The 19417-nt window shown below is 33.9% G+C and overlaps 2 protein-coding genes across 3 annotated transcripts; one reads left to right on the top strand and one right to left on the bottom strand.

Moving 5' to 3' along the window:
* The first annotated feature begins 62 nt into the window (after positions 1-62).
* Positions 63-10086, top strand: LOC105347897 (importin-11). Its single transcript, XM_011457141.4, has 26 exons — positions 63-450; positions 721-821; positions 926-998; positions 1351-1554; positions 1704-1833; positions 1961-2068; positions 2246-2316; positions 2755-2854; positions 2979-3068; positions 3156-3311; positions 3434-3474; positions 4571-4709; positions 4792-4897; positions 5256-5419; positions 5741-5781; positions 5873-5938; positions 6347-6511; positions 6961-7153; positions 7300-7379; positions 7506-7586; positions 7789-7884; positions 8027-8140; positions 8351-8472; positions 8878-8979; positions 9177-9255; positions 9585-10086. Exons 1-26 carry the CDS (start codon positions 313-315, stop codon positions 9738-9740), a joined length of 2916 nt encoding a protein of 971 aa, XP_011455443.3. The 5' UTR covers positions 63-312; the 3' UTR covers positions 9741-10086.
* A 2970-nt stretch (positions 10087-13056) lies between these two features.
* LOC105347898 (uncharacterized) lies at positions 13057-18512 on the bottom strand. Of its 2 annotated transcripts, none has more exons than XM_011457143.4 (3): positions 18373-18512; positions 17107-17139; positions 13057-15675 (listed from the first exon to the last, which is right to left on the bottom strand). In XM_011457143.4, the coding sequence occupies exon 3, from the start codon at positions 15653-15655 to the stop codon at positions 14315-14317; it is 1341 nt and encodes a 446-aa protein (XP_011455445.1). In that variant the 5' UTR covers positions 15656-15675; positions 17107-17139; positions 18373-18512; the 3' UTR covers positions 13057-14314. The 2 variants fall into 2 exon arrangements, with proteins under 2 accessions (XP_011455445.1, XP_011455444.2); XM_011457142.4 differs by lacking the exon at positions 18373-18512 and adding an exon at positions 17315-18314.
* Between the last annotated feature and the right edge of the window lie 905 nt (positions 18513-19417).

A 19417-nucleotide genomic window follows, 5' to 3' on the forward strand; every position in this document is an offset into this window, starting at 1 on the left:
ATCTCTTAGAGGTATATTGAGAATGTAATGAACTTTTGCCGGGAACATAAACGTCATCGTTTGAGTTTTATCAGTTAAAAAGATGGCAGCCTCCATGTGAATGAAAATAATGTTTCATTACTTATATCAGTTTCGTCGCAGAAAGTAAAACTTTGAAGCCTTATGAATAATTCCTGAATATTTTCAAACCCTTTTATACCAGGATAAAAAAAATAGACAAGGTCAATCATCACATTGGGTGTTTATAGTAAAGTTTTGAAACCATAAGAAACACACAAGCATGTGTTGCCTAATTTTGAATTAAAGGATAAAATGGATATATCAACTGCTGGACCATTGGTTTTGGAGACTCTCACCAATGCATGTTCTCAGAAAGCCGATGTCCTTAAACCTGCAGAACGGCAACTCCAGCAGTGGGAAACACAACCAGGATTTTATTCCATACTATCGGTATGAATTTTTATGTGCTTACTGTTGTGACAGTCAGCCTGGTTCGATATCTGGCGCCAGATGGCTCAGTAGGTAGAGCACTTGATTAGAGATTTAGGGGGCTCAAATCCCAATCTGCTCATTCATTTGGAAAGTGAACATTTAAATTGATAATGTCATTGGTGCATGCAACAATGATTTGATAATTGTTACAGACAAACAGTAAAGTATTAAAATTCTAAAATTTCCGGCAATAGTTTATTTTTATCAAAACTGTTTATTAATTTTCAGGAAATATTCAGCAATCACAGCATTGACGTGAATGTGAGGTGGCTAGCAGTATTGTATTGTAAAAATGGAGTGGAACGATACTGGAGAAAAACAGCTCCCAAGTAAGATTTCAATTCAGCCATTTCAACATGAATTTTTTCCTACTAACAAATTATGATGCATGACTAAATTAACATTAATAAATTAATTCATGCTTTACTTCTAGTGCCATGTCTGAGGATGAAAAAGAAAGGCTTAAATCCAAATTGATATCAAATTTCTCAGAGCCAGTTCCACAGGTCAGACATGAAGTTATAAATCTTTGATACCAATATATGACAAAGAATCCATGTAGTTTAAGGAGAGGGCTGATATAGGCAGATTGCCTGCTGTCCAATTATGTAATGTTTTTACATAATAAAATATTGTTTAGATTGATTCTTGTAGTTTGAAAGTGTTAATCAAGACATCACAATTAAATGTATTTGATTTATAAAAAATAAGATGTTGTTTAAAAGTTTGAATAAAGACCAAGCAATGGAATGTATTTCATTAAGACATGTAAGATGTTCAGCTTTGTGTATCTTTATAATGTTGATTTAGATTTGTGTATCTTTATAATGTTGATTTAGAATTGTGTATGATTTTTAGATAGCCACCCAGCTCGCTGTCTTGGTATCCAAGATTGCCCGACTGGATTGCCCCCGGAACTGGAATGCCCTGCTCCCGGCCCTCTTTGAGGCTGTTCGGTGTGAGGACCTCCTCATACAAGAGAGGGCTCTCCTCATCTTACATCATGTGACTAAAACACTGGCTTCTAAAAGATTGGCTCCTGATAAAAAATTGTTTGAAAGTGTAAGCTATACTGGTGTATCACCTTATTTGAGAATTTCTGCATATCATTCATGTATTTTACTTGATGAGTGTTTTCAATTTAATGCTGATTAGTATAAAATGAAGTTTTTGACTTGTTAAAACCCTAGTAAAACCTAGACTTATTGTAGCTGACGAGTGAGATCTTTGGATTCGTGCATGGGTTGTGGACCCGGGATCTGGACCTCTTTGCTGAACTTTCATTGGTTCACAGTGAAAATATGGGACCAGCGATGGATAGAGCAAACCTTTCTTGTAAAAGTATTGCTTTTAATATTTAATTGTCTTTATGATTACAAGTTCATGTTCAATGTTGTGTTTCATACAGTTATTGAATTTCTTAATGAAACCAGATTCTTCAGATTTTTTCCTCTATGTATTGTTTCAGTCATTAGAAAGCAGATAGCGTACGGAACCAAAGATCCTTCATCCAACCAGGATATGTCTAGCTTTTTAAACCAGATATTTGTCAGACTAAAACAAGTTCTGGGGTTTAGTAAGAAATTTTTTACACATAAATTTATCAATTACTGGTAGATGTACCATTATGAATACCTGTAATCATTTAAAATGTACATGTGTATTCATAAGAAAACAGATTTTTGGACATATGCTAAAAGTGTTTTTACTGGTATTATATCTTCCCTCAGGTTTAATTTTATTCATTATTTAGGACAGAGTATGTGGGGAAATCCTCACATTTTGGAGAAATGTCAGAAAATGATCTTGATGATGACTAAAATTGTAAGTACAAAATTTAGCTAGGCTGGGATACACACACATGCAATACAAACTTCTTTTCACAAAAATCTTTCATTTGATCAAAATACAAAAAAAAGTGCTAAAATATTGTAAAGTGTGAACCATACTTCACCATCTTTTATCGGAAATGATTTTTGAATATCTTGACTAAACAAAATTATTGTCTAGTGTAATGTACACATACAGTACATGCATTATCAGCATACAATTAAAAACTTTAAGCTAATCTATGACTTTTAATTTTTCAATTGGATGAGAAACTTATAGGGCCATAGGTGATAGGGAAAAGCAAGAGGGAAGCAGTGTAATGTAGAAGTGCTCCCTTGCTTAATAATATAAGGAAGTGCATGAAATTAAACATAAATAAAATGATTTCAGGATTTTTTTGAAATGAAATAAGTTCCCTGTTTTGGTTTTCAGTTGCTGGATCTACTGGACATTCACCCTATCTCATTTATACAGCTTGTCCGACCGACGTTAGAGTTTGTGGTCACATATAATTTTTCATTGTCTGAGAAAGGTAAAATCAGTTTTCAATGTCCAAATCATAATTGAACACAAAAAATTGAGATGTCCAATTAGAATAAAAAGTCTTACCTTGTTAACATGTAGAAATTGTTGAGGATTTGCTTTGGTTATTACAGGTCTGCTATTTGAGAGGTTCTCAGTCAACTGTTTTAATTTGATGAGGGGAATCCTCTCCAGTGATGTGTACAGACCGATGAAATCTCCAGGTATGACTCTTGAACACATAAACAGACAAACAAGTAAGAAGTTAAACAATTCTGTAATCTGTTTTCATCAATCTTATTGATTTCCAGAACTTACTGATACTGTTAAAATGGAAGCCTACAAGATAAAAATGGATTTTTTCCAATTTGGAACCCTTCGAGAAATCTGCCATCGTTTGGTCTCTCAATACTTCCTGTTAACATCGGAGGATCTCAGTAATTGGGATGCAGACCCAGAGGGTTTCTGTGAGTCAGAGTGCAGTGCATATGTACTTGTACATTGGAATATAAATACATTGTGTTGTGAGCATGGGTGACATTTGTACATAACTTACATTAAGATACACATGGCAATGTTTCTTCTTCAGGTTTAGAAGAGGGAGGAGATTCCTACAAGTATTCTTTGAGGGTGAGTCAAGCTCAGACATGTTCTAGAAGAGGGTTATTTTGGCATTGTGATATTGTTAACGATATTTGGTAGAAAATGATTTTTCAACAAGTTAGTGTGGATTTAGAATTAGCAGTTTCCTGAAATGCCCATTTTTATATATTTATTTATTCACCAATCAAGGGCCCTCAGGGGGCATATACATTTAAAAAAAAAGAAAATAATAATAATAATATCATGATTATAACAAATAATGAATGAAATACTGCTCACAATGTCCAGGCAACAATATGCAAAATGTTTCATTAATACAATGAAATATATGTATAGGATTTACACATCAGTGAATACAACAGCTATACAGAAACAAAGTGGCCTGAAAACAGAGAGTACCAAGGGACGGTGCCTGCACAGTCGATTAGACTGGTCTACTTGTACTCAAAGTGTTCAAGCCAGTATGCTTATACATAACATAACCCCCCCCCCCCCTAACCAAAGTAAATACACTGCATAATATATCTGTATATATAACTATAACCATTATATTCCACCTTTAAGAATCATTTCACTGAGTTGTACAAGTACTTGTAGATCTTCAGTTGTCATAAGCCAGTAAAATTTTTGGTTATTGTCCATATATTGAAAATTTTTACAAGAGTCATTAGCTAATTTGTACAGAGTATCTCTTAAAGCCTTATTATGATCACATGAGAATAAAAAATGTTTTTCATCATCCACTGATTTGACATTACATCTATTACAGTATCTTTCTTGTCGTGGAATGTCTTGATATCGTCCTCTTTCAATATATATGTATGCATAACATTTAGCGATGCACTTGATCTAGCAGTTGCGACTTTCCACAAAAAATACTAAATAGAATACACAGCCAAATGTAATACATTTACAGTAGTCAACCTATATTTTCATGGAATTGAGTTGGTTGAAAATAAAAATTTTTGGGCAAATTGATCATATCTATGTAAGCTAAGCTGGAAGATTCAGTATCTGAGTAGTTGAAATTTGTATATTTTGTTATTGCTATAGTCTCTTAGAGCATTTAATAGATCTTTTAAAGCATTGCAGCCCTGTGTTGAGTTGTAGAATTTTGTTGCAGCCAAGTTCAGAGGTCCTGTATCTGACAATGTTTAAGGAATTCCGAACGTCGTTGACCCCTGTGGTTCTAGAAATGGTGCAAGCCATCCAAAACCCATGTGACCCAGAGGATATGGTCGCCATTCTCAGAAAGGATGCAGGTGAGTCAAATCTCATCGTCTTTGATGATGGTTTCAATGACATGTATGATCATGACAATACACATAATGCTTGTGATTTCAGTATACAATGCCGTTGGACTGTCAGCTTTTGACTTGTTCGATGATGTGGATTTTGACAAATGGTTCTCCACACAGCTTCTACAGGAACTTAATATTAAGCATCAGAAGTAAGTGAATACATGGATCAGAAGTAAGTAAATACATGGATCATAAGTAAGTAAATACATGGATCATAAGTAAGTAAATACAAGGATCAGAAGTAAGTTTATACAGTACATGTGTTTTCAACTTAAAGGATATGTTTCTTTTGATTAGTAAAATATCTCAAAGGGGTTGAGGACTCGTTAAATTTATTCTAGTTTAGGTCGGCATTTATTCTACTGGTAGTTTATGTCTTTATTGATGTTTAAAATCTAGGGTCACAATCCACATACTCTCAGAATCTTCATTGTTGACTTATGAAGATGTTGATTGATTAAATTTTACGTGATATTTGATCGTCATATTTATATTGATTTTGTCCAGTTACCGTATCATCCATCGCCGAATCATCTGGTTGTGTGGTCAGTGGGTAGGAGTCAAAATGTCTTCCTCTCTGAGACCCACCCTCTACCAGGCCATCATATCTCTCCTCAACCAATCAGAAGACCTAGTGGTCAGGATAGAGGCTGCAATGACCCTCAAAACTGATATCCTTTACCACTGGTTTAATGAAAATTTGAATTATATACCTGTCAATGCAAAAAAAATGATTATGTTTAAATTAGATCAGAGCCACGTACGCAAGATATTCACCACTGGTATCTTATATTTTTTGTAACAATTACTGATAATTATTCTTTCTTCTAGAAAGGTTATGAAATACATGTCAATCATAAATATGTTTAATTTTTTTTTTTGACATAAACATGCAATTTAATCTCTTTTAATTTCCTAAAAAACCATTATTGAGAGCATTGCTCATTGCATGTTTATGAACCATGTATGTAGCTTTCTTAACATTATTTTACCAGTAGATGATTTTGAGTTTAATGTGGAGCAATTTTTGCCAGTAAGTTTTGAATCTGAAATTGTTGGCAATGAAATATACCCAACCTTGGAAGGTTCCTGGTTCTTACTGATGTCCCCAATTTCTTTTCCAGTTTTTGGATTCCATGTTTTCTCAGTTGTTTGAACTTTTAAAAGAAGTCCAGGAATGTGATACAAAGGTAATACCTAGACATGTGGTATGTCTTCAGTACATGTATATCAAACCAAGATGTGCTCTTTTTTTTGTCACCTCTTCATGTAAGATTTGGCTTAGGTACTTTGGGTAAGGGGTTTGGGTCTTGAGGCTTGGATACACATGTGTATATATGAAGTACATGTCTAAAGTAAATTTGCATAATACAGTATCTTTTTAAGCTTTAATTTTTGGAAGGATGATATACATGTGAATTGTTAATCTCAAGTGCCCCCCCTTGAGAAATGAAGATGGAACAAAGAGATGACTTTTGACAAGATTTTATTTACTACTTGAGCTGGTTTGCTATTTATTTAAGATATAAAAGGATTGCATACCACACAATGACAGCAAAGTTTTGGTGCCTTTACACATGTTGTTTTGATCTCTCCAGATGCAGGTGCTACATGTGATATCTTTCCTAATCGAGCGAACTGGTAGTCAAATCAAGCCCTACGCTAGTTCACTCATCCAGTATTTACAGACTTTATGGCAGGAAGCACAGGAACATAACATGCTGAAGTGTGCAATACTCACAACATTGGTGCATTTGGTACAGGTAAGGTTTAGACGCAGTTTAATCCGTTCTATTACCATCAGTGTTAGCAATATACTTGACAACAGGTAACAACGAATTGTTACATGTGCGTAAGTGATGTGCATATGGTTTGCTGTAGAGTTCTCTCAGCGGTAAAGCTTTCTTTAAAATTAAAACATTCAGAATAATAAAATAAATAGTACCCAATTTCTCTGATTATATACTGAGTTAGAAAAATGTCTGTTTTAAAAACCGTAAAAGTTTATGAAAAATCATATTCTGTTTCAATCCATATTAAAAAGTATAAAATGGGTCCATGTAACTAAAATTCCTACAGGTACAAGTACTTTGTCTCTGCATACCTGACACATTTTAGAAAAGATACTCTGATTTCACACAATTAAGGATTGATGACTGCACAAACATGCACCAACATTTGTACTGTACAGGTCTAAATTTAAAATTGTCAGGGTTTTGGGCCGAACTGTACATCGATGTACGAGTTCCTTCTCCCGGTGATTCAGGTCAGCACGGACGTGACGCAGGATCAGTATGTTTATCTGGCGGAGGATGGACTAGAACTCTGGTTAGAGACACTGAAGAATTCCCCAAATCCTAATGATCATCTCCTACAGCTCTACAGGAACATGCCGGGACTTCTGGGTAAATTACCAAAATAGCTGTACTTGTACAAATAGTGACTGGCTGCAAGCTCCAGTATTATTATGCAGTGTATCTGGTATTTTCATTGTTGTAATTTACAAGAATGATAAGACATGGTCTTATTTCGATTTGAAAATATATTACAGAGTCTGGAACAGAGAATCTAAGAATTAGTTTGAAGATCATTGAGGCCTATCTTCTTCTATGTCCAAACCAGTTTATGCATGTATGTATCCAGTATTCACACTACCTCTGAAGTCTTAACACACTCGTATTATTGAAAATCCAGTACATGTACTATAAAACATACAGTTCCCATAATCCCTACCTGAATCAACATTTTTATTTATAGAACTTTTGTAACAGTCTGGCTTCCTCACTACACAGTTTGATGTCCGACATTCGAGAGGAAGGACAGCTATTGATATTACGGGTATGTAGTGACCAGAACAAAGTAGATACACGTATAAGGTAATCCCTATTAATACATGTATGTTTATAACTGTGAGTAAATTAGTTCACAAATTCAAGAATTAAGGAATTAAAAAGAATATTTTCACACCCAATGCACTAACTTGTACAGTTTTGCATATTTAGTTACCAGCGTATAAATTTTGTGTAAATTTTTTTCCTAGGTTGTTGAATTAGCACTTAAAGTATTTCCTAAAGAAGGACCAGATATATTTCTTAATATCTTAGTTTCGATGGTGAAATCACTTGTAGAAGAGAAGGTATGTTTATGTAATATAACATAATGCCACTTGCTAACTTTTCTATCTTGGTATTTTAGGCCTAATACTTGTAGTCAGTCATGAAAGTTTGCTTTCAGCTTGTACTAAAACTACTGACAAAGTTTTAAATTTGTATTTATAGAACGAGTCAATATTGACTGCCATGAATTTGACTTTGTTTGGAAGAATTGTTCTACAAAACCAGGAGTTCTTGTGGAAATTAATCCAGCAGATGGCACACCACTACCATCAAGAAGTAGGTAGTGTTCATACATGTATAGTCAAGACATTAACAAATGTTTATCTACCGGTATAATCTATAAAAGCTTCCAGAAATTTTACACCTGTGTTTTTTCTTTACCATACAGCTTCATATTAGTTGTGGTCTTACTGCCCCCTTTCTTTTAGATACACAAGTATAAATGTAATTGGTTGTTTATAATTTGCCTGTTTTGGTTTGTTTTAGGCAGACAGTTTCTTTGGACATCTGTTGGATATTTGGTTTGACAATATGGATTACATCACACAGCCAGAGAGGAGAAAGTTGTCCGCATTGGCCCTAGCCTCCCTATTGTCTGTGAACACAAGGTACCATGTCCCCTAGTTTATAATCTCCTTTAACCCAGGGTACCCTGCGTTTCTATTATGTGTATGACAATTAGACTTGTTCTATGACTGGTCTGTTTTTGTTTCTCCCATTCCATTACACGTGTGCAGGGTACATAATGTATAATCTAAGTCAACTCAAAGTACCCTGTCCCTCACTTAACAGTCTCTTGATATCTAATATTGACTGAGACCTAACACGTAGCCTTACCATATCTCCTTGAGATAACTTTATATCAATTCATCAATTCCATTAATGGTATAATATTAAATTTGTTCATTTTAATATACCCTGGAATCATTTAAATTTTCGGGGGACAATTGTTATGGTTTGTGGATTTTTTGCTTATTCTACTATTTTATTGCTTATTTTTTATACATTTGTAGTGTTGTAGAGGAGAAGTTTGTGGGGATTGTGACCATGTGTGTAGGCGTGTTGCACGATGTGACCCGGATACCTGTAGATGATGACCCACTTCTGCAATTAGAGTAAGGACTTGTCTCGGATTATGAGCATACTTTAAAAACAACATTTTTGAGAAAATACAAACATGCAAATTGAATGGAATCAACATAGTATTGCTCGGACATGTAAATAAGGTTCACAAATTTAATGTTCAGTTAAATTACGTACATCGTTACATGCGTGACTTCTGTTTACATTATATCTTCTCTTGTTCCTACAGTTCCCTTGTAATCAGTGATACAGATCAGAGCAATGAAGGGGATGATGAGGAAGTACTCCATGAAAGGCGGAAACATCAGGTGACATGTAGCTTCGTAATCAAATAGATTCCCATTCTTTGTATGATATGTACTTTATACCCCCGATAGTTCCTTGTTCTCCACATGCTGTGTAATTTTTCATTTACTTATTTACTGTAAACATGGTAATTTTGATGACCAGAATATATTTATACCTGTACATGTATATGTGAACATTCCTAAAAGTTGCTCTTTTCAAACTTCATAAATATATGATAAACATACATGTATATAACAATCGCAAACATCAACATTGGAACTACCGACAGGTATTTTTTTCACTCTTCATAAAAGTGCTGTTTTTAAGGGCTTTGTGCATTGTTTTACAGCTATCAAAGCAGGATCCAGTGCACACTGTTCCCCTCAAAGACTACCTGGTGTCTCAGCTGAGGGCATGTCAGGAACAGAGAGGTGAAAAATTCAACCAACTGATGGGACTGGTCGACCCAGAAATCGTCCAACAGCTGAAGAGCTTCACCAGGTAGCCATGGTGATGCCTTTGGTCCCTGCCAATTGTATTTCAATCAGCTTGAATATCGCTAGTCATTAAAAACTCAACAGAAGCAAGCTCCTCCCAGCAATCTCCGTAACTGATTCGCAGCCAATGGAATGCTTCTAAATTCTCATCCACTTTACTGGCATGTGTTTATTGTGATTATGGATACGTTTTAATTATCTGAGAGTGACAGTTTGGAGTATCCATACCCAGCTGTTTGTGGGTACCTCTGTGAAGTGACGGAAGGAGTTAGAGAGACACTTCATGAGAGTCTTATTTGATTTTAACTATTATGTAATTTACTATTGAAAATTTTAATAAATTATTGAAATTATTCTTCAAGGAATCTTTTTGAAAGATGCATATCATAGACCTCTGAGATACAATTCCAAACAGTGGACCTTCCATAAATACAAAAATAATCTCTCTGTTTAATTCATAAATATAACCATTTTTACAAGAGCTTGGACTTTGGGTAGTTGTGTCAAACAGCAATGTGACGAGGCCTGTCTATTTCATTGCTAGCCACTCAGCCATTGCTCTTTGAAATCAACATGATTTGCCTGGCTTTTGAGCTAAGACTATGCAATTGGTGCATATTTATTGAAATCGCGTCATTTTTAACTTGTTTTGATGCAAGGAATAGTTAGCTACGCCCTTCTGAAATCGAAGGTCTTGTTAAAATGGTTCTATCTGATGAAATTTATTATGACAATCATTAAGATCCTCTCAATAGAAAAAGAATTATCCATTTGTTTTATGAAGTGGCACAAGATGCACTGTGTGGATATACATGTACTTTGTATAATTATGAAGTACCACTAGATGGGATATCCTCCAAATGCCAGTTTTCATCAAGGCAAAATAATACTGTATACAGGGAAATGTTCGCCTCTGATTAATTTTGGCCCCATTTCGTCAGCAGGAAAATTCTAAACAATTTTTAAATAACCGTATTGACTTAATAGAGTATATATTTCTTACTTTGGGTGAATTCAAGACAGGGCGAAACAGGTCTGCAGGTGTAAAAGGGAGATAAATAACACGAGGCAAAAATAACCATGTATACAGTGATACTAAAGTCCTCGAAAGATTGAACTAAACAAGATATCTGTGAGCCAATGCTCACTAGTGATACCCCCGCTCTGATGTGAATATGCAAAATAAGCAAAGTCGACATTTAACAGAAAGCTGGCATCGTATATGAATATATGGATTGGTACAGAAATATATCCCACAATATGGCATGCCTAAACAAATAGTGTGTTAAAATTTCAAGCATCTGCGATAAACAGTTGCTGAGAAATCTTTGAGGAAAATTTATTTGAAAATTTTGGCTAAAATAAACAAAGTCGTCATTTAACAGGAAGTTGGCGTCCGATTGGTACAAAAATATATCCCATGATACGGCATGCCTTAACAAACACTGTGTAAAAATTTCAAGCATCTGCGATAAATAGCTGCTGAGAAAACTTTGACGAAAATTTGTTTGAAAATTTTGGCTAAAAATAAACAAAGTCATTATTTCACAGGAAGTTTGACGTCCGATTGATACAAAAATATATCCCACAATATGGCATGCCTATACAAATAGTGTGTTAAAATTTCAAGCATCTGCGATAAATAGTTGCTGAGAGTCTTTGACGGAAATTAATTTGAAAATTTTGGCTAAAAATAAACAAAGTCGTCATTTAACAGGAAGTTGGCGTCCGATTGGTACAAAAATACATCCCACGATATGGCATGCCTATACAAATACTGTGTAAAAATTTCAAGCATCTGCGATAAACAGTTGCTGAGAATTCTTTGACGAAAATTTGTTTGAAAATTTTTGCTAAAAATAAACAAAGTCATCATTTAACAGGAAGTTGACGTCCGATTGGTACAAAAATATATCCCACGATATGGCATGCCTATACAAATACTGTGTAAAAATTTCAAGCATCTGCGATAAACAGTTGCTGAGAATTCTTTGACGAAAATTTGTTTGAAAATTTTGGTTAAAAAATAAGCAAAGTCGTCATTTAACAGGAAGTTGGCGTCCGATTGGTACAAAAATATATCCCACAATATGGCATGCCTATACAAATACTGTGTAAAAATTTCAAGCATCTGCGATAAACAGTTGCTGAGAATTCTTTGACGAAAATTTGTTTGAAAATTTTGGTTAAAAAATAAGCAAAGTCGTCATTTAACAGGAAGTTGGCGTCCAATTGGTACAAAAATATATCCCACGATATGGCATGCCTATACAAATACTGTGTAAAAATTTCAAGCATCTGCGATAAACAGTTGCTGAGAATTCTTTGACGAAAATTTGTTTGAAAATTTTGGTTAAAAAATAAGCAAAGTCGTCATTTAACAGGAAGTTGGCGTCCGATTGGTACAAAAATATATCCCACAATATGGCATGCCTATACAAATACTGTGTAAAAATTTCAAGCATCTGCGATAAACAGTTGCTGAGAATTCTTTGACGAAAATTTGTTTGAAAATTTTGGTTAAAAAATAAGCAAAGTCGTCATTTAACAGGAAGTTGGCGTCCAATTGGTACAAAAATATATCCCACGATATGGCATGCCTATACAAATACTGTGTAAAAATTTCAAGCATCTGCGATAAACAGTTGCTGAGAATTCTTTGACGAAAATTTGTTTGAAAATTTTGGTTAAAAAATAAGCAAAGTCGTCATTTAACAGGAAGTTGGCGTCCAATTGGTACAAAAATATATCCCACAATATGGCATGCCTATACAAATACTGTGTAAAAATTTCAAGCATCTGCGATAAACAGTTGCTGAGAATTCTTTGACGAAAATTTGTTTGAAAATTTTGGTTAAAAAATAAGCAAAGTCGTCATTTAACAGGAAGTTGGCGTCCAATTGGTACAAAAATATATCCCACGATATGGCATGCCTATACAAATACTGTGTAAAAATTTCAAGCATCTGCGATAAACAGTTGCTGAGAATTCTTTGACGAAAATTTGTTTGAAAATTTTGGTTAAAAAATAAGCAAAGTCGTCATTTAACAAGAAGTTGGCGTCCGATTGGTACAAAAATATATCCCACGATATGGCATGCCTTAACAAACACTGTGTTAAAATTTCAAGCATCTGCGATAAACAGTTGCTGAGATAAATGCGACAGAAATTTTTGTTACGGACGGACAGACAGACAGACAGACAGACAGACAGACGGACGGACGGACGGACAGACAGACACACAAGGGTAAAACAGTATACCCCCTCTCCTTCGGAGCGGGGGTATAATAACAGTACATGTAATTCAAAATCACAAATGCACATTTTCTTCAGAAATTTTATTAACAATATAATTCATAGAAAAGTATTGAGACAGAAATAGATTTTGATTTCTGTGACCTGGTTCTCTGGATGCCTGATGGCCGTTCATATATATATGAACCTCATTCTCCTCCCCAACAAACAAAAAATAGATGTATTACAATCATAACATGGTCTGTAAAGTAAAAATGTATTGTTATAGAATGTAAAAAATTATTGAAAAATGAAACCCTGTGTTAAAAATGAATATCTTTACCAAAAATATTTTTACTTTGATAATTATTGTTAGATGATTAGCACTAAATAAACAACTGTTCATTTAAAAAGTATCAATGAAATTGCAAAACACCTACACCTGGTGCATAAATGTACATGTATATAGGTCTAAGAACATATTGATTATAATTGGGACTTTGTTTTGGTCAAGTTTTGCTGGCCAATTTGACAGTGTACGATAACGTACAGACAGAATTGGAAGTGTGTCAATACATGTACTACAAGGGTGACTAGTGAAAAATTGCCTCAAAAACAAAGAAAGTCTATCTAGTCACTTATATATATCAAAAAGGAACCATCTACCAAGTTTGATTTCTGCAACTCGCATCTCACAAAGCTTGCGTGTGTCCTCTAACAAAGTTCACATAATTAACAAACATGACTGCCTCTAAGAAAAAACAACAACTTAATGCCATTATAAACAGTCTATAACTCAAACTTTGCTTATAAAATTTGTAAAAAAAAAAAATTGGTTTACAGTCGCTGAGTTACTGCCATTTACACAAAGCTTAAAAAAAAATCAAGCACTGTTTTCAAAGAATCAAAATCTTTTGAAGCTGTTAACATTGGAGTCGTTGATCAGCTTGACTTGACACATATATACCTGACATACTGAAAGAATGGCACTTCTGAAGGCGACATCACAGTTTATCAAAAATTTCAATCACTTCCAACCAACATATGGTTAATATCCTGATATTAAAATATTATACATGCATTTGCATGTACAGTATAAAGATGATATCATGATTACATTTACAATCTAAAAAATACAATGAATGTGCATAGTAATCTAAGCAGTGCTTTAAAATCTCAATCACAAAAGGGAATGAATCAAACAATAATATCATTTTCTCTATTTCATTCTCATCTAAAAAGCAAAATGAATACATATTACAAATATATGTAAAACAACATGAACAACCAACGGAATCATTGAGACCATAACATTTCAGTAGTTACTTGTATGTATACACTATGCATTCACATCATCCATCCAGTTTTGTGCTTTCGACATGAACAGACTGACTTCAAAACCTCTTCCAGTCGTGGATAACATGCATCTTTCCAGTCCTCCATCAGATAATGGTCGTTCAAGATCGAAAGATTTGGAGCTCCATTGCGCAACACTTCATATAGACAGGGTATGTTAAGATGAGCCGAAAATACCATAGGCCCGTTCCATGGATGTCGGGCTACGCGGAAACGTCTCAAACTCGGCATGTTTAGAGACCTGAGATAAAATCCTCGGCTCTGTGAAACGTCAAGGAACTCCATTGATTTGGAGTTGAGCTCGTATTTACACATAGTTACCCCGCTCGGAGCCCAGATCTCAAGCATCAGCTGACGAAGATTGGGGAGACCTGAAAGGACTCTATCCAGTCGGGACTGAGCCACGGACTGGAAGACACTACTCTTCTCCAATACAAGAGTTTTTAAAGTCTTCAATCTCACCAGATTTTCCACGTTTTTGTTACAGGACCAATCAAAAGGCAGTATCAAAGTCTCAACTTTTGTAAGATGTCTGGAGAGATCATCAAAGAAATAGATACACTGTCTGGCTCTCAGCTTGCAAGAATACAAAACATCTTGACATCGGCATTTTTTCAAATCTTCAAGCCAAAAGGGTCGTGCTGGGGTATCCTTCCAGTTGAACATCATGTATCTGATTTCCCGAAATGAAATGCAGCGCAGCAGGTTCTTGAGCATTTCCAAATACCCATCAGAGTCTGGATAGATGTCAAACTTGAACTCTAACCTTCTGATCAGAGGCCTGATTTTCATCAAAAAGCAAGCAAAACCATGAACTCGCCTCTTATAACAGGTGTAACAATCTCCATTGCTATGGCTACCTCCCCTTGATGATGTAGCCATTGGAACACAAGTTAGCGGAAAGTCCCACAATACTATGTTGATCCATAAGCTTGGCGTTCTCAGAATATGGCACCACTCTTTGCACACTCGCATGCTGCGACCTTTTTCGATTGAGCTCAGATACGACAAAATCTTTAGCTTGCAATCCAAAGGGAGGTGTACAAATGGAAAGAATTCCCTTTGGGCATCGTCGGTGTCTTCTACGAGTAAACGACATGACGGAGCGGAATGGGAGACCTTTAGCCCACTTCCTGTTTCCTGACTGTGAGACAGAATAACCTCATCATCCGACAAGTTTGAGAACAAAGGGAAGGTGGTGTTGGAATAACGCCGGGAGCTTGGTACACTCTCATCATCTGTACAATAACTGTCCACCAGTGAGGGCTTGCGTAGCTTTTCTCTGTGTAGCTTGATTCTGTGCTTTTTATTCCTCAATCTCCGAACATCCATCAATCTGATTCCTTCTTCCTCTGCAAGCAATTGTTTTAAATTAGTGGACATTGATCAGGAATTAAGGATACTTCAAAAGAGTGACCTCAGAGAAACAATACAGGTACAAGTGGAAAGAATGATAAACTACTGACATATTTTGTAAGATAAGTACATTATGTGATACTGAATTATCTCCTACAGTTGTCTTAAGATTACAACAAACAACGCTTCTTTTATCCTTAAAACTAAAGTAGAGCTCCACTTAAGCTGTTTAAATATGGCCCATTTTAACAACTGTTTTAACTTTATCACAAAACAGATTTTCATGGCGCAAGCTTAATTTTTTTTTATTTGCATTTCCCAAAAGGGGTATATAATTATTTCACATGTAACTAATTTAGAAATATCTAGAATACTTCTAGATCAGTTTTCACTTTTCGTTAGAGATGATAAATTAAAACCTATGTATGTGGTCAAAAGACCGAGCGTCGTTTAGACCTGTTGTGAGAATTATCATCAAACATAACCATTTCTCAAATATCAATCCATAAAGAGTTGTATTTTATAGATTCCCTTTTCATTTCAATTGGAATTGATATTGGTTCAAATTACCGTAGAAAATTTGCAATTTTTAAAAACTTTTGAACCTGCACTTCAATTTCTTTTTCAAATTTGATTGTTTGATAATTGATTTATACCAGGAAAATTTTTTGTTGCTGAAGATTTTTTTCATAAATTTAAAAGATACCAACAAAATAATTTTCCTTCTTCTTAAATATTTTTTACTCAAACAATTAAAATGTTGCCTCGTTTTGATATGACTTACTTTTTGATAATTATATCAGGTAATGATGCATAAATTGAGACCATTTCTATGGTAAGGTTTGCAACTACAGGGAGATAACTCAGATTTTCACAATAGCTACCTTAATAATTCATTTTTTTTTTTAAAGAAAAAGACTTAAATAATAAATATCAGAGTTAACAAAATGTGACTCTGGTGATATTTTTAAAAATGAGAAATTGATGCTTGTCACAAACCTTACCTTAAGCTCAAAAATATGTTATTTGAACATGATGAACCATTAATTGTTTTAAAAGTACGATTCAGAAATTTATTTAGATTTAGTACTTTGAATATTTCTATCTTTGAAAGGAGACCGATTCTGATGGTGTAAGTAAGTGAAAGACTATAAATTTTTGAGATATTGATAATTGGTTTGTATGAAAAGTTATACATACTGTACATATTAACAAAAAATCAGACAAAGCAGCTTTAATTATTACAGTAAACAAATAATAAATTTAAATTAATAACTTTGATGTAATTTCTAAAAATGAAAAATTGAACCAATTTTAATTAAGTCAATAACCTTGCTTTAAAATCTCAAATATCTTATTTGACATAATAAACATTTAATTGTGTTAAAATACAAAATCTTGTTTTGATAAAAACAATAAAAACATACCAACAGAGTCACTCCGGCCCTCTGTTCTTCTGGCTGAAAATAAATAAATCTTGTTGAAAGTTTATCGTTATTCCGAAATACCTGGATCATAAAAAACTTCCCTTTGGCAAATGCTATAATATTGACAGAAAAAGTCTTCTTCCACTACGACCAAATTAACTCCTGCAGTGTCAATATTGAAAAACATCTACACAGAAATTTAATCTACCTATACTGACAATTCTGTAATCCGATTCTTTGTTCATTCTGTCTGTTCAGCAAAAATTTCAGTATTGTGGAGACATCTAATGTTACAGTAACGATTTGTCCATTATGACACAGAACATCCTTTCCAACACCATATATTGGTTTATGTTGTACCTTCTTGTATAATATGTGTATATCACTATCAGAACTGCAGAGATCACCATGAAAATTATATTATTTATTACGCTGCTTACCCTTGTTCCTCTAGTAAAACACTTCTTCTACAACTAGACTTAATATATCAAGACAATCCAAATAGCAAATTGATTTACTGTCGTGACTCCAAAAGGAAGTGCTTGAACACAGGGAATGCAGTAAAAAGAAGAAAATGCTTCTCTCAGCACTTGTTTCTTGATGGGTTTCTATGGCCATTTATCATTTTATGGTAGTTGTGATAAGTGTTGTAAAATTTCAAGCATTCTGACAGCTCAAAGTAAAAATTCTTCAAAAAGATATCATGAAGTCAGGCAAAACAAATAAACAGGTACAAGGGCCCCAAAAGGGGGAAATTCTTAACAAAACTTGTTCAGTTAATTTTGCAGAATTCAGCTTATTAGAAGTCATACCCACAGTTTTGCAAACATTAACAGTTTAGCTAAAAGATGATCATTAACTCTAAATTATTTTGTTCTCATATAAAGTCTTCTTTATAGTAAATATAAAAATAATCAATATTTTATACAGAAAAACAATCTGATACTATACTTTTAACATTTCATCAACAGAATATGTTCTATTTCTTCAAAGTTAAACAACATACACATTCCAAAACATTAATGAGTGGTTGTCAATTATATAATTGATTGTCTAAATAGGCCTACATTGACAGCAAAATATTTCCTTTTCTTCCCTTCACAAGTTTAACCTCTTTGGGCCCCTGTGTTTTTCCTTTCTTTCAGTTAGGCATTAAAATCCTATTTTACAACAAGTATTTTGAATGAACTCATAAACATATGATCGGATGGTTCTTCAATTATTAATTTGCGATAGAAAATATTTGTTGTTAACTCAGAAAAATACCTGTTTTCAAATGCAGAAAGGCCGGTAGGTTCTGTCAACTACTCAGTTTTGGGATTTACGAGAACGGAAGTAGAATTTTATTGATCCGATGGGATATAAATATCTACCAAAAAAAAAAATGGAAAAATAAAGAAAATAGAAAAAGAGTACAAAGGAAGAATAGATATTTACAAGAAAATCATCAGTAGTTGGAAAATGCTGAACTGTTTAGACGGCACGGATTCAACATTTGGTGGCGGATCCAAAGGATTAGGCCCTGTAATGTCATTCAACTGATACATGTAGGCTACATGCATGTAGCCTACTTTTGTATTTCATCGGATATTCAAATTCAATGAAATGATGAAACTTGTTATTTCAATACTGTAGATCTACTGCAGTAACGTTATTAAAAATGTTTTACAGCTGATATTTGACTATATTTTTTAAAACTTGTAGAAGTGCGATCTAATGACAATTTATAAAAAGGATACAAGTTAAACACTAAAAAAAAAAAAAAAGCTATATAAAAGATGTAGAAAATAAAAGAACAATTTTCATATCGTCGAGGATACCTATCGAGACAGTGTACGTGCCAGAAAATTAGATTCATAAAATACATTTTATTTTGATAAAATTCATAGCGATGCACTTGATGTTTGGAGAAAAAAAAATGATTATCAGAACCCTTCAGAATATATGATGTTGTGATAAATAATTGAACTACATACATTGAACTGCATTGGATTGGTCACCGAACCTTTGATCAGAGACATAACGTTAAAGGGACTAGTCCTGACACGATTTGACTTAAAATTTTCACATTTTATTTTTCTATTTTCAATTATTATACTGATAAATATAGAAGTTTATAATACTATATCAAAATTTGAAACTCAAATATCAAGTTTGAAGAAAGATACAGAGTTCAAAATTCTTTGTTTTGTAAACAAAGCTCGAATATTGTCATTTTTACATATGTGTTTTATTGGTGTAAGTTTTAATGAAATGTAACTTTCTTTTGTTGATAATAAGATTTATGAAGATATTGAATCAGTTTAAATTG

The sequence above is a fragment of the Magallana gigas genome, chromosome 6, assembly GCF_963853765.1.
Source record: "Magallana gigas chromosome 6, xbMagGiga1.1, whole genome shotgun sequence".
NCBI classification, from domain to species: Eukaryota; Metazoa; Mollusca; class Bivalvia; order Ostreida; family Ostreidae; genus Magallana; species Magallana gigas.

Bases quoted from the DNA above. Each gene is read 5' to 3' on its own strand.
- LOC105347898 (XM_011457142.4), bottom strand. From the start codon at position 17,351: ATGAACAAAGAATCGGATTACAGAATTGTCAGTATAG. The intron at 17,140-17,314 runs GTAGATTAAATT...ATTTATTTTCAG, and splicing joins TTACAGAATTGTCAGTATAG to CCAGAAGAACAGAGGGCCGG. The intron at 15,676-17,106 runs GTATGTTTTTAT...AATTGCTTGCAG, and splicing joins GGGCCGGAGTGACTCTGTTG to AGGAAGAAGGAATCAGATTG.
- LOC105347897 (XM_011457141.4), top strand. From the start codon at position 313: ATGGATATATCAACTGCTGGACCATTGGTTTTGGAGACTCTCACCAAT. The intron at 999-1,350 runs GTCAGACATGAA...TATGATTTTTAG, and splicing joins TCTCAGAGCCAGTTCCACAG to ATAGCCACCCAGCTCGCTGT. The intron at 2,855-2,978 runs GTAAAATCAGTT...TGGTTATTACAG, and splicing joins TTTTTCATTGTCTGAGAAAG to GTCTGCTATTTGAGAGGTTC.